Source organism: Schistocerca americana, chromosome 2 (assembly GCF_021461395.2).
Source record: "Schistocerca americana isolate TAMUIC-IGC-003095 chromosome 2, iqSchAmer2.1, whole genome shotgun sequence".
Classification (NCBI taxonomy): Eukaryota; Metazoa; Arthropoda; class Insecta; order Orthoptera; family Acrididae; genus Schistocerca; species Schistocerca americana.
Window position 1 is genome coordinate 358,972,448 of NC_060120.1, and position 12,945 is coordinate 358,985,392.

The 12,945-nt window shown below is 38.3% G+C and overlaps 2 protein-coding genes across 5 annotated transcripts in view; one reads left to right on the forward strand and one right to left on the reverse strand.

The window, feature by feature from the left end:
- LOC124590332 (galactokinase-like) overlaps positions 1 to 5,047 on the reverse strand; it is a 148,198-nt gene extending 143,151 nt beyond the window's left edge. Inside the window, exon 1 of one of the 3 annotated variants that reach the window (XM_047131643.1) lies at positions 4,737 to 5,044. In XM_047131643.1, coding sequence (XP_046987599.1) covers positions 4,737 to 4,934 — 198 coding nt within the window. In that variant the 5' untranslated portion in view covers positions 4,935 to 5,044. Of the gene's footprint in view, positions 1 to 4,736 lie in introns of all 3 variants that reach the window. The other 2 variants (XM_047131641.1, XM_047131642.1) reach the window with 2 other exon arrangements.
- Positions 4,692 to 12,945, forward strand: part of LOC124590307 — a 108,619-nt gene continuing 100,365 nt past the window's right edge. Inside the window, exons 1-2 of one of the 2 annotated variants that reach the window (XM_047131640.1) lie at positions 4,692 to 4,767; positions 5,854 to 6,043. In XM_047131640.1, coding sequence (XP_046987596.1) covers positions 5,928 to 6,043 — 116 coding nt within the window. In that variant the 5' untranslated portion in view covers positions 4,692 to 4,767; positions 5,854 to 5,927. Of the gene's footprint in view, positions 4,768 to 5,148; positions 5,390 to 5,853; positions 6,044 to 12,945 lie in introns of those variants that run through there. The other variant, XM_047131639.1, reaches the window with a different exon arrangement.

Genomic DNA, 12,945 nt, shown 5'->3' on the forward strand with positions numbered 1-12,945 from the left:
TTTCTTACAGATGAGCTAAGCCAGAACATTATTCTATATGACATTATTGAATGAAAAAATGCATAATAAGTCAACTTACTGATTTGTCTCTCCCCAAAATTTGCAATAATAAGAGTAAATGTGGCTGAACTAAGTTGTTTTAGGAGTTCCATAATGTACTTTTTCAAGCATAAATTCTCATCAATATGAACACTTAAGAATTTTGAACTTTTCACGCTATTTATTATTTTGTCACCATGTATTACACTTATCACTGGTGTAATACCCCTAGATGTGCAAAAGAATATGTTATGTCTTTTTAAAATTGAGGGTGAGACCATTTGGAGAAAACCGATCAGTGATACTTTTAAGAGCATTGTTTAGGATTTTTTCTGTTTCTTTATGCCTGCTTGGATTGATTACAATATACCAGTGTAATCTGCAAAAAGAACTAATTCTGCTTGTTGTGTATTAGATCATTTCATGTACGAGGAACAGTGGTGTGGTAGACTTAAGACTGAGCCTTAAGGAACTCTATACGTGATTTCTACCTAGTCAAAATTACATCCCTGCGCTATATTGGGTGGCCAGCCGCGGTGGCCGAGTGGTTCTAGGCACTTCAGTCCGGAACTGCGCAACTGCTATGGTCGCAGGTTCGAATCCTGCCTCGGGCATGGATGTGTGTGATGTCCTTAGGTTAGGTTAGGTTTACGTAGTTCTAAGTTCTAGGGGACTGATGACTTCAGATGTAAGTCCCATAGTGCTCAGAGCCATTTTTTTGCCATATTGGTTGAATTACTAAGTAAAACTTTCCACATTCTTTTGCTTGGATATAGCATTAATAAATTTATGTTAATAAATTTATTCTCTGGGCAAAATTTATATTAATAAATTTTGCTCAGAGCAGCCCTTAGAAGCTTGTGCAACAGAAGTAGTATTTCATAATAAGTCCTTTATAAGTGCAGGTATATACAGATCACCTTCAGGAAATTTTAACATCTCAATTAAAAATCTGGAAGCTCTGCTGTCCCATCTCATGGTAAAAAACAAGGAAATAGTGGTTGCTGGTGATTTTAAGGTGGTTTTATTGAAAAGCTCTGTGAACAATTATTGCAGTCAGTAATACTATCAGTCAATTTAGTTCGTGCTGTGAACTTTGCTACTAGTATATGCAAATGCTCTGAGACTGCTATTGATAATATCTTTGTAGTCAAATCTAGGGAAAAAAGTCATATCACAAAACCAATAGTAAATGGGCTATCTGATCATGACATGCAACATCTTGTGTTAAATGTTGCAACTTGTCAGGATAAAAAATCTGTTAAATCTGAGTACAAGAGGGTAATAAATAGATCAAAAATTGAGAAATTCAGGAAATTGCTCAAAGACATGAACTGGATAGATGTTTACAATACTTCTGACTCAAATGTAAAATACAAAGCATTCATTAATAAATTTACCTCCGCTTTTGAAAATTGTTTTCCCCAAAAGGTAATTCAAATCACACAGAAGTCAAAAAACAAACCATGCATTACACAAGGAATAAAGAAATCATGTGGGACAAAAAGGCGACTGTATCTACAATCTAGGAACAGCTCTGATGTTAGAATTGTAATGCATTACAAAGAATACAGCAAAACATTGAAGCAAGTAATCCAGAAATTGAAGCAGCTTTATTATGAGGAAAAGATAATTACATCAGACAACAAAATAAAAGCTGTTTGGAATATAGTGAAGACAGAGACAGGTGGGGCCAAAAAGCAAGAGGAACGGATAGCTCTAAAAATAAATGAGTCTTTGGTAACAAGTACATGTAGTGTTGCTAACCTCTTAAACAAGTACTTCATTTCTGTTACTGACAGCTTCAGGTTATCAGGTTCGGTGAACAGTGCAATGGAGTGTCTGAGACCATTTCAGTAAAATGGAAGTGACACTCATGTCTGCCAAAGAAGTAGCATCCATCATAAAATCCATAAAATCTAAGTATTCCAGTGGGTATGATAACATGAATGAAGTTAATCAAAGAGTGCCCATGCGAGTTGAGTTCTATCTTAAATTATTTATGTAATAAATCTCTTATCAGCAGAACATTTCCAGACTGGCTAAAATATGCTGAAGTTGAACCTCTTTACAAGACGGAAGAAAAAAGAGATACCATCAAACTATCGACCAATTACACTTTTGCCGGCTTTCTCGAAAATATCTCCAAATGTTGTGTTCAAGCCGCTCATTAAGCATCTGATTGCAAATAATATACTGTCCAAGTCATTGTTTGGATTTCTTAAGGGTTCTGATATACTGAAAACTATTTACACTTACAGTGAGAATGTACTTATTTCATTAGATAATAAATTAGAGGCTATTGGCATTTTATGTGTCTTGCCAAAAGCCTTTTTGACTGTATGAACCGTAAATTATCATGTCACCTGGAATGCTGCAAAATGGTTTGAGTCTTATCTATCCAACAGGAAACAAAGGGTGTCGCTGCAATATACTTGTGCAGTACACAGTCCAGTCTTCATCTGACTGGGAATTAATTACATGTGGTGTTCCTCAAGGTTCCTTCTTGGGTCAAATTGCTTTTTCTTGTCTACATTAATGACCTCTCATCTGTTACATTGCCAGATGCTAAGGTTGGCCCCCCCCCCCCCCCCATATGATACAAACATTGCAATAAGTAGCAAGTCAAGTACAGATTTAGAAATAACTGCTAATCAAATTTTCACTGACATTAATAAGTGGTTTCAGGCTAATTCACTGTCATTAAACTTTGAGAAGGCGCACTAGATGCAGTTCAGAACCTGTAAGAGATTTCAAGAATCAAGAATTTTATTCACCTTCCGGCATGTGTACAACATATGAAGACACGCAGATCGAAGAGGTTGACAGAGTTAAATTTCTGGGATTACAACTCAATAATAATTTCAGTTGGGAAGGGCATACCACAGAATTGCTTAAGTGCCTGAAGAAATCTGCATTTGCAGTGAGAATGATGTCGGATGTAGGAGATATAAATATAAAAAAACTTGCATACTTTCCTTCCTTTCATTCTATTATGTCATACGTGGTCATTTATCAAATCGAGCAAAAGTTTTTGGGGTTCAAAAGAGTGTGATAAGAATCATTTGTGGTGTAAATTCAAGAACATCATGTAGAAACCTGTTCAAGGAGCTTTGTATTCTAACCACTGCTTCTCTGTGTATTTATTCCTTAATGAAATTTGTTGCACGTAATACATCTCTATTTCCAACCAATAGCTCAATACATAGTATCAATACGAGGGATAAGAACAGTCTACATAAAGACCTAAATCCACTTACCTTGGGCCAAAAAGGGGTCCAATATTCAGGAACAGACATTTTCAATAAATTGCCAGCAACCTCTAAAAATTTGGTTTCAGATAAGGCACGGTTTAAACAGAGTTTGAAAAACTTTTTGATAGGCGACTCCTTCTAGTACATAGATGAATTTCTTAACAGAGACTGTCAAGCCAGCTTCAGTAAAAATATCTGTTAGATTTCAGTTTTGACAGCACTTGGTCATAACAGTCAAGATGTATTTTGCATATGATAAATTTATTAGTAGTGCATACAAGTTTATTCTGACAGTGTGTTAAACCTGTAAATATTAGCGGTTCCAGTTTTCTGCATTGTATTCACCTATTTTGACAATCTCCTGAGAAATGATCAGGTTAGTAAGTATTACATTCAAATGTTCAATGTCATACTTTCTGACATGTTCCACACCCACGAGAATCATTTCTTTTTCTGGACCTATGGAACGAAAACTGAATATAATCTAATTGTTGACTATATCATAAATCTCACAAGACTTCAATTTATCTAGGAGAACACTTACACACACAGTCATATGCTTTAGATAGGTTGAAAAATGTACCGAACGGCGCTATTTTATTATTTAACGCTTGTATAACATGTGAACGGTGTTCCCAGTTGAACAACTCTTCTGAAAGCCAAACTGTGATTACCTGGCGATGTTACAGCTGCTAAGTGAGATACTAGTCTAAGACACACAACCTTTTCAAAAATTTCGGAAAATGCTGTCAACAGCGCGGCTGGTCGGCAGTTACTGACATCTCACCTATCACCTTTCAAAAATTGGGTTTGAAAATGACGTACTTGTCTCTCTGGAAAATGCCTCGAGTTAGTTATGTATTACATATTTCAGATAAGACTGGACTAATTATATGGGAACAAATCTTCAGTACTGTATTGGAAACACAATTAAAATAAGATGATCTTTTGTTTCTGATGACTTAGTGGAAATTATCGCACTAGCGCTCATGTTTATAAAGCTGAAATTAGTGGGCTGGGCTGAGCTTCAAACTGGTTTCTCCATTTGCTTGAAATTTATGTCAGTTCATTAGGAAAAAACTTTGCGTGGTACTAACCAATACACAGTGGCAAATAAAATCTCTCCCCTGTAACACTTTCTCCTTTTATGACTGTTATCAGATCATAACGGTAGTAGCAGCGGCTTTGTCACTAACACATTTTTTTAATTTCAAAAGTCTGTACACACAATACAATTACCCAACAGTGCCAAGGTAGTCACATACTTATAATCTCCAATAAACAGCAGATATAACCCTTTTTTTTCTTTGTATTCCAGTCGAAAGTACAACACACAATTTTTCAATGTTCGCGCTTAAACAGGCTACGTCTTTGGCTCATTATTTCAAAGAAATTGCTATTAACGTTTGATGGCGTGAGGATTTGGTAAACTGTAACACTCACCATAGGCAAAACGAAACCATCGTTATAATCGGTGTGTTCGCCTATTAAGTTCACTCTTCCGGGTGCAAATACCACCACGTCTGGCTTACTTTTGAATTTTTCTGTAAAAGCTTTCTCGGCTTCATTTATTAAGCTTTCTACCTTCGGTATGTCACTTGCCATTGTGCGGCTTTCGTCTGTACTACAACAGCAGCTCATTCTCTGTTTTTATCGTTTGCAACAGATAAGAACGAATTATGCAATCATCTTATCACGTCATTAGATAATTAAGCGGCTAAGCGCTGAAATAGGTTTTGTTGTACTACCACACTGTAATTTTTACTCATCTTTTCACGCGTTAGCCATGGATTTACGCCTAGTTGCTGATTAAAATACAGTGTTATCTTTGTTTTTTGTTGGTACTAATTTGGTGCTTATTGTTCCTTCCTTCTCTGCTGCTCGAGTGATGTCCCGATTCGGAACAAGCTTTTTAAATCAAACACCAGTGGCAGCACTGTTTATTGGCGTTTCGTAGTCGTCTGCTACACTGTTTTGTAAACTGTCTATGGCGGTTAAAGTTGTTACCGTATTTAAAGGGAGGCATAAATGAGCGATCCTGGCCCCTTGTTTTTCCTAAATGTCTATCAACGATCCTCTTCTGAAAGAATTGAAAAGTGCGTGTACATTTAAAGCATGAACGATATAGAATTACTTCTACATATAAACTTTACAAATTTTTATACACTTTCGTCAAGCTTTTCCCATTTGAATTAATTCTGTTGACAGGTGCAACAATGATCATAATTCAAAATGAAAATCCCAAATTTTTACGTGATTGTTGGATGATGTGAGATTATTTATCAAGCCAATTACTGGTCTTGTAGCTTATAAGAGATGTAACCAAAACACAAGGGAGCCACGATTTAATTGCGAGGAAAATAATTTTGGGCATTTGACCGCGTCGTTACGAAACCCTAAAGCAACTAAACTGCTGACGTTTCGACGGACTTGCAGCGGTTCCCTTCACGGCAGTCAACTAGCGACGCGGCCAGATACCTAAAATTATTTTACTCAAAATTACAGTCCATGGAAGCTTACGAACTTATATCACAACCTAATTGTTTCTACGTTTTTATAGGTTTTGCGAGCTGTTTACTGAGAAACGGTGGGAAATGTGTAACGGATAACAATGAAACGCTGTACCCATTTTGTATGTGTGTGGAAACGGTGCTTCAGAGAGGATTGTCATATATCCATGGTCCATTTGGATTGATAAAAACACCACAGAGCTGGACATGGCTGGAGCAGATAGCACAGCGATACCCAGGGTAAGCAGAGTGACCAAGAAATTTTGTGATAAAAAGTTCTGAAGAAATTATTACTGATAAATTAGAATCCAAATCTACTTCCAAAATGTATGGTTTCCAAATATGTAAATATCCATTGTACAATCGATCTGAAACCAGAATCATCAGGTCTTTTCCACGTATACAACCTTCTCTTGTGAATCTTAAAAGGAAGTGTTAGCCATTATTATGTTTCACTCTGGGCAAAATTCTGCCAGTTGGCTTGCTGTTTCAATTCTTTCCTCCTATCTATGTTGTTCTAATTTTCATTTTCCTCTTTTTCCCATAATGAATTCCAGCGCCTAATCACATATTAAATTTTCCTCTCTCTTAACTACCAGCATAATTAATTTTATCTCATTATCCTTTCTTTCTATCTGTACGTCACATGCAACTCTAGTAGGCAAATAAATTTGTTCTACTGTTACGAGTGTTGAGTTTGTATCTATTGTGGCCACTATAAGGCGTCCATTGTGGTGTTTATATTAAAATTGCCCACTTTCCTATTTTCGTATTAATCCTGCATTACACGTAGGCTATTTGATTGTTTGTTGATAACTCTGTACTGAGCTGACCAGAAATCCTCTTTTAGCTGCCACCCACTATATTAACTTCAACCTTTGCATTTCTCTCATGAAATTATCTAATAATAATTCTGTCTGCAAGTAGTACATTGTGTCACAGCTAGAAGAAATACTTGGCGTCATGTTGTTTATTTTCAAGTCCAGCCATCTAATTGCATTTTAACAATGTCTGACCACTGTAATTTTTTACTCTAACCCAAATAAATCTCTTTGACAGGTTATACCATACATTTGAAACTGACTACACAGCTAAAACTGTGAAAAAGACGAAATAAAAGAATGTTATAATCAAAGCTTCAACAGCCTGTGTGGCAGATTAGTATTACTCAAGACAATAAGTTTATTTTAACTTCATTTTGATTTTCACCTGTTTGAGATTCAAAATTTTCAATTGTGGTTACTTCTCTTAATACTGATAGCCCGAACTCTGAGAGTACCCTAAAAAAGGAGTGCTGCACTCACAGTAGTGATTACAGGAATACTCTTGTGAGCGCCTTTAAAATTTCTGCTATCAAACCAGCCAATTTCCCTTTCCTATTCTGACATAAACTAAATTTGCTAAGGAAATTGGTAGTAGCTCTGAGCAGCACACCACTAATACTGTATTTGAACCTTATAGGATTGTTTCTCCTACTCATCTACCTTAACTTACATTTTTCTACATTTGGAGTAGCTTCCATTTACCACACCAATTAAAAATTCTATCTATATTAGCCTGTATCCTCATACAGTCCCTCACTGATGACACTGCGCCACCCACTACAGTGTCATCATCACTCACTCACCCCATCCCTCACATTGTTTATGCATATAGAGAACAGCAGTGGTATGATCACACTTCCATGTCACTCCAGGTAATGCATTTGCTCTGACAAACATTCACTTTCCAGGACCACATACTTGACTTATGAGATCTTCAAGCCATTCACGTATACAAGAACCTATTCCTTATGCATGGGCCATCATTACTGGTCTGCAGTGGGGCACTGCATCAAATGCTTTCTGAAAATGTAGGAAAATGTAATCCACTTGTTGCTCTCCACCCGTGATTCACAGGATATTGTGCAAGAAAAGGGCAAATCAAGTTTCGCATGATCATTGAAATGCAGAATTAAAAACTTCAGCATTCTTTTTGCTGTTTTCCACTGCCATACCATTCTGGTCAGTTTGAAATTGGAACGCCTTTGATCAGCAATTTTACATGGGACCAGAACTTTCTCTGGTGCTGAGCAAGATCTGTCGCTAACATATGATGGTGAAAGTTGTTGTATGCTTCCTGCATCACTCTCCTACAAATGCACAAATGTCTACTAACTTGTTTCTGTCAAAATTTATGCGTTCTTTTTTGGACCAAGAGTGCAACAGTCTTACATTCTAAGTCCATGCTGATTTGTGGGCAGAAGATTTTCTATATCAAGGAAACTGATTATACCTGAATTTAAAATATTCCCAAGAATGCTGGAGCAAAGCAATAATTTTGTGAGTCTGTTCTTTTAACCATCTTAAATAAGGCTCCTACGCTTTAGCCCAGCCACTTGTGACTTTGTGCTGGATAAGAGATTCATGATTAGTGTAAGCTAGGTAGGAGGCTAATGCTTATGAATATTCTGTTGAAACTGAATTGTGATTCCATCTGGAACTGATGACTAATTTGTTTTAAACTCTTTCAGTTGCTTCTCAGTACCAGGGATGCCTCTTTTTATGCCCTTCATAGAAAAATCTGCCCCCCATGAACCATGGACCTTGCTGTTGGTGGGGAGGCTTGCATGCCTCAGCGATACAGATAGCCGTACCGTAGGTGCAAGGTGCAACCACAATTGGGGGGGGGGGGGGGGGAGGAGGAATATCTGTTGAGAGGCCAGACAAACGTGTGGTTCCTGAAGAGGGGCAGCAGCCTTTTCAGTAGTTGCAGAGGCAACAATCTGGATGATTGACTGATCTGGGCTTGTAACACTGACCAAAACGGCCTTGCTGTGCTGGTACTGTGAACGACTTAAAGCAAGGGGAAACTACAGCTGTAATTTTTCCCGAGGGCATGCAGCTTTACTGTTTGGTTAAATATTGATGGCATCCTCTTGTGTAAAATATTCTGGAAGTAAAATATTCCCCCATTCGGATATCCGGGCGGGGACTACGCAGGAGGACGTCGTTATGAGGAGAAAGAAAACTGGTGTTCTACGGGTCAAAGCCAGGAATGTCAGATCCCTTAATTGGGCACGTAGGTTAGAAAATTTAAAAAGGGAAATGGATAGGTTAAAGTTAGATATAGTGGGAATTAGTGAAGTTCGGTGGCAGGAGGAACAGGACTTCTGGTCAGGTGAATACAGGGTAATAAATACAAAATCAAATAGCGGTACTGCAGGAGTAGGTTTAATAATGAATAAAAAAATAGGGATGCGGGTAAGCTGCTACAAACAGCATAGTGAACGCATTATTGTGGCCAAGATAGATACGAAGCCCACACCTACCACAGTAGTAAGAGTTTATATGCCAGCTAGCTCTGCAGATGACAAAGAGGTGGATGAAATGTATAATGAGATAAAAGAAATTATTCAGATAGTGAAGGGAGATGAAAATAATAGTCATGGGTGACAGGAATTCGATAGTAGGAAAAGGAAGAGAAGGAAATGTAGTGGGTGAATATGGATTGGGGCTAAGAAATGAAAAGGAAGCCGCCGGGTAGAATTTTGCACAGAGCATAACTTAATCATAGCTAACACTTGGTTTAAGAATCATAAAAGAAGGTTGTATACATGGAAGAAGCCTGTAGATACTGGAAGGTTTCCAGAGGCTCTGACCACAATCTATTGGTTATGAACTGCAGATTAAAACTGAAGAGACTGCAAACAGGTGGGAATTTAAGAAGATGGGACCTAGATAAACTAACAGAACCAGAGGTTGTAGAGAGTTTCAGGGAGACCATTAGGGACTGATTGTCAAGAATGGAGGAAAGAAATACAGTAGAAGACGAATGGGTGGCTTTGAGAGATGTCATAGTGAAGGCAGCAGAGGATCAAGTATGTAAAAAGACGAGGGCTAGTAGAAATCCTTGGGTAACAGAAGAGATATTGATTTTAATTGACGAAAGGAGAAAATACAAAAATGCAGTAAATGAAACAGGCAGAAAGGAATACAAACGTCTCAAAAATGAGATCGAGAGGAAGTGCAAAATGGCTAAGCAGGGATAGCTAGAGGACAAATGTAAGGATGTAGAGTCATAATCACTAGGGGTAAGATAGATACTGCCTACAGGAAAATTAAAGAGACCTTTGGAGAAAAGAGAACGACTTGCATGAATATAAAGAGCTCAGATGGAAACCGAGCTCTAAGCAAAGAAGGGAAAGCAGAAAGGTGGAAGGAGTATATAGAGGGTCTTATGTTCTTAAGGACAATATTATGGAAATGGAAGAGGATGTAGATGAAGATGCAATGGGAGATATGATACTGCGCGAAGAGTTTGACAGAGCACTGAAAGATCTGAGTGGAAACAAAGCCCCGGGAGTACACAACATTCCATTAGAACTACTGAGAGAGTCTACTGGGAGAGTCAGCCCTGGCAAAACTTTACCATCTGGTGAGCAATATGTATGAGACAGGCGAAATACCGTCAGACTTCAAGAAGAATATAATAATTCCAATCCCAAAGAAAGCAGGTGTTGACAGATGTGAAAATTACCGAACTATCAGTTTAATAAGTCTCAGCTGCAAAATACTAACATGAATTCTTTACAGATGAATGGAAAAACTGGTAGAAGCCGACCTTGGGTAAGATCAGTTTGGATTCCGTAGAAATGTTGGAACACGTGAGGCAATACTGACCCTACGACTTATCTGAGAGAGATTAAGGAAACGTAAACCTACGTTTCTGGCATTTGTAGATGTAGAGAAAGCTTTTGACAATGTTGACTGGAATACTCGCTTTCAAATTCTGAAGGTGGCAGGGGTAAAATACAGGTAGCAAAAGGCTATATACAATTTGTACAGAAAAAAGATGGCAGTTATAAGAGTTGTATGAAAGTGAAGCATTGGTTGGGAATGGAGTGAGACAGGGTTGTAGGTTGTAGCCTATCCCCGATGCTATTCAGTCTGTATATTGAGCAAGTAGTAAAGGAAACAGAAGAAAAATTTGGAGTAGGAATTAAAATCCATGGAGAAGAAATAAAAACTTTCAGGTTCGCCGATGACATTGTAATTCTGTCAGAGACAGCAAAGGACCTGGAAGAGCAGCTGAATGGAATGAACAGTGTCTTGAAAGGATACGAGATGAACGTCAACAAAAGCAAAACGAGGATAATGGAGTGTAGTCAGATTAAATCGGGTGATGTTGAGGGAATTAGATTAGGAAATGAGATGCTTAAAGTAGTAAAGGAGTTTTGGTATTTGGGGAGCAAAATAACTGATGATGGTCAATGTAGAGAAGATATAAAATGTAGACTGGCAATGGCAAGGAAAGCGTTTTTAAAAAGAGAAATTTGTTAACATTGAGTATAGATTTAAGTGTCAGGAAATCATTTCTGAAAGTATTTGTATGGAGTGTAGCCATGTGTGGAAGTGAAACGTGGTTGATAAATAGTTTAGACAGGAAGAGAATAGAAACTTTTGAAATGTGGTGCTACAGAAGAATGCTGAAGATTAGATGGGTAGATCACATAACTAATGAGGAGGTATTGAACATAATTGCGGAGAAGAGAAATTTGTGGCCCAACTTGACTAGAAGAAGGGATCGCTTGGTAGGACATATTCTAAGGCGTCAAGGGATCACCAATTTAGTATTGGAGGGCAGCTTGGAGGGTAAAAATTGTAGAGGGAGACCAAGAGATGAATACACTAAAAAGATTCAGCAGGGTGTAGGTTGTTGTAGGTAATGGGAGATGAAGAAGCTTGCGCAGGATAGAGTAGAATGGAGAGCTGCATCAATCCAGTCTCTGAACTGAAGACCACAACAACAACAGAGAAATCTGTGCAACAATCAAATAGTGGTGTGTCTGTATGAGCCTCCTGTGTGAATGATCATTGTAATGCAGAATTTAAAACTTCAGCTTTCTTGTAGCTGTCTTCCACTGCCATACCATTCTAGTCAGTTTGAAAGTGGAAAGCCTTTCATTTACATCTATACTCTGCAAGCCACCTGATGGTGTGTGGTGAAGGGTACCTTGAGTACCTCTATCGGTCCTCCCTTCTATTCCAGTCTCGTATTGTTTGTGGAATGAAAAGATTGTCGGTATGCCTCTGTGTGGGCTCTTAATCTCTCTGATTTTATCCTCATGGTCTCTTCACGAGATATACATAGGAGGGAGCAATATACTGCTAGACTCCTCAGTAAAGGTATGTTCTTGAAACTTCAACAAAAGCCCATACCGCACTACTGACCGCGCCTCTCTTTCAGAGTCTTCGACTGGAGTTTATCTATCATCTCTGTAACGCTTTCGCGATTACTAAATGGTCCTGTAATGAAGTGCGCTGCTCTCCGTTGGATCTTCTGTCTCTCTTCTATCAACCCTATCTGGTACGGGTCCCACACCGGTGAGCAGTATTCAAGCAGTGGGCGAACAAGTGTACTGTTACCTACTTCCTTTGTTTTCGGAGGGCATTTCCTTAGGATTCGTCCAGTGAATCTCAGTCTGGCATCTGCTTTACCGACAATTAATTTTATATGGTCATTCCATTTTAGATCACTCCTAATGCTTACTCCCAGATAATTTATGGAATTAACTGCTTCCAGTTGCTGACCTGATATAGTGTAGCTAAATGATAAAGGATCTTTTTTCTATGTATTCGCAGCACATTACACTTGTCTATATTGAGATTCAATTGCCATTCCCTGCACCATATGTCAATTCGTTGCAGATCCTCCTGCATTTCAGTACAATTTTCCATTGTTAAAACCTCTCGATATACTACAGTGTCATCTGCAAAAAGCCTCAGTGAACTTCCGATGTTATCCACAAGGTCATTTATATATATAGTGAATAGCAACGGTCCTACGACACTCCCCTGCAGCACGCCTGAAATCACTCTTACTTCGGGAGACTTCTCTCCATTGAGAATGACATGCTGCGTTCTGTTATCTAGGAACTCATCAATCCAATCACACAACTGGTCTGATAGTCCATATGCTCTTACTTTGTTCATTAAACAACTGTGGGGAACTGTATCAAACACCTTGCGGATGTCAAGAAACACGGCATCTATCTGGGAATCCGTGTCTATGGCCCTCTGAGTCTCATGGACGAATAGTGCAAGTTGGGTATCACACGATCGTCTTTTTCGAAACCCTTGCTGATTCCTACAGAGTTGATT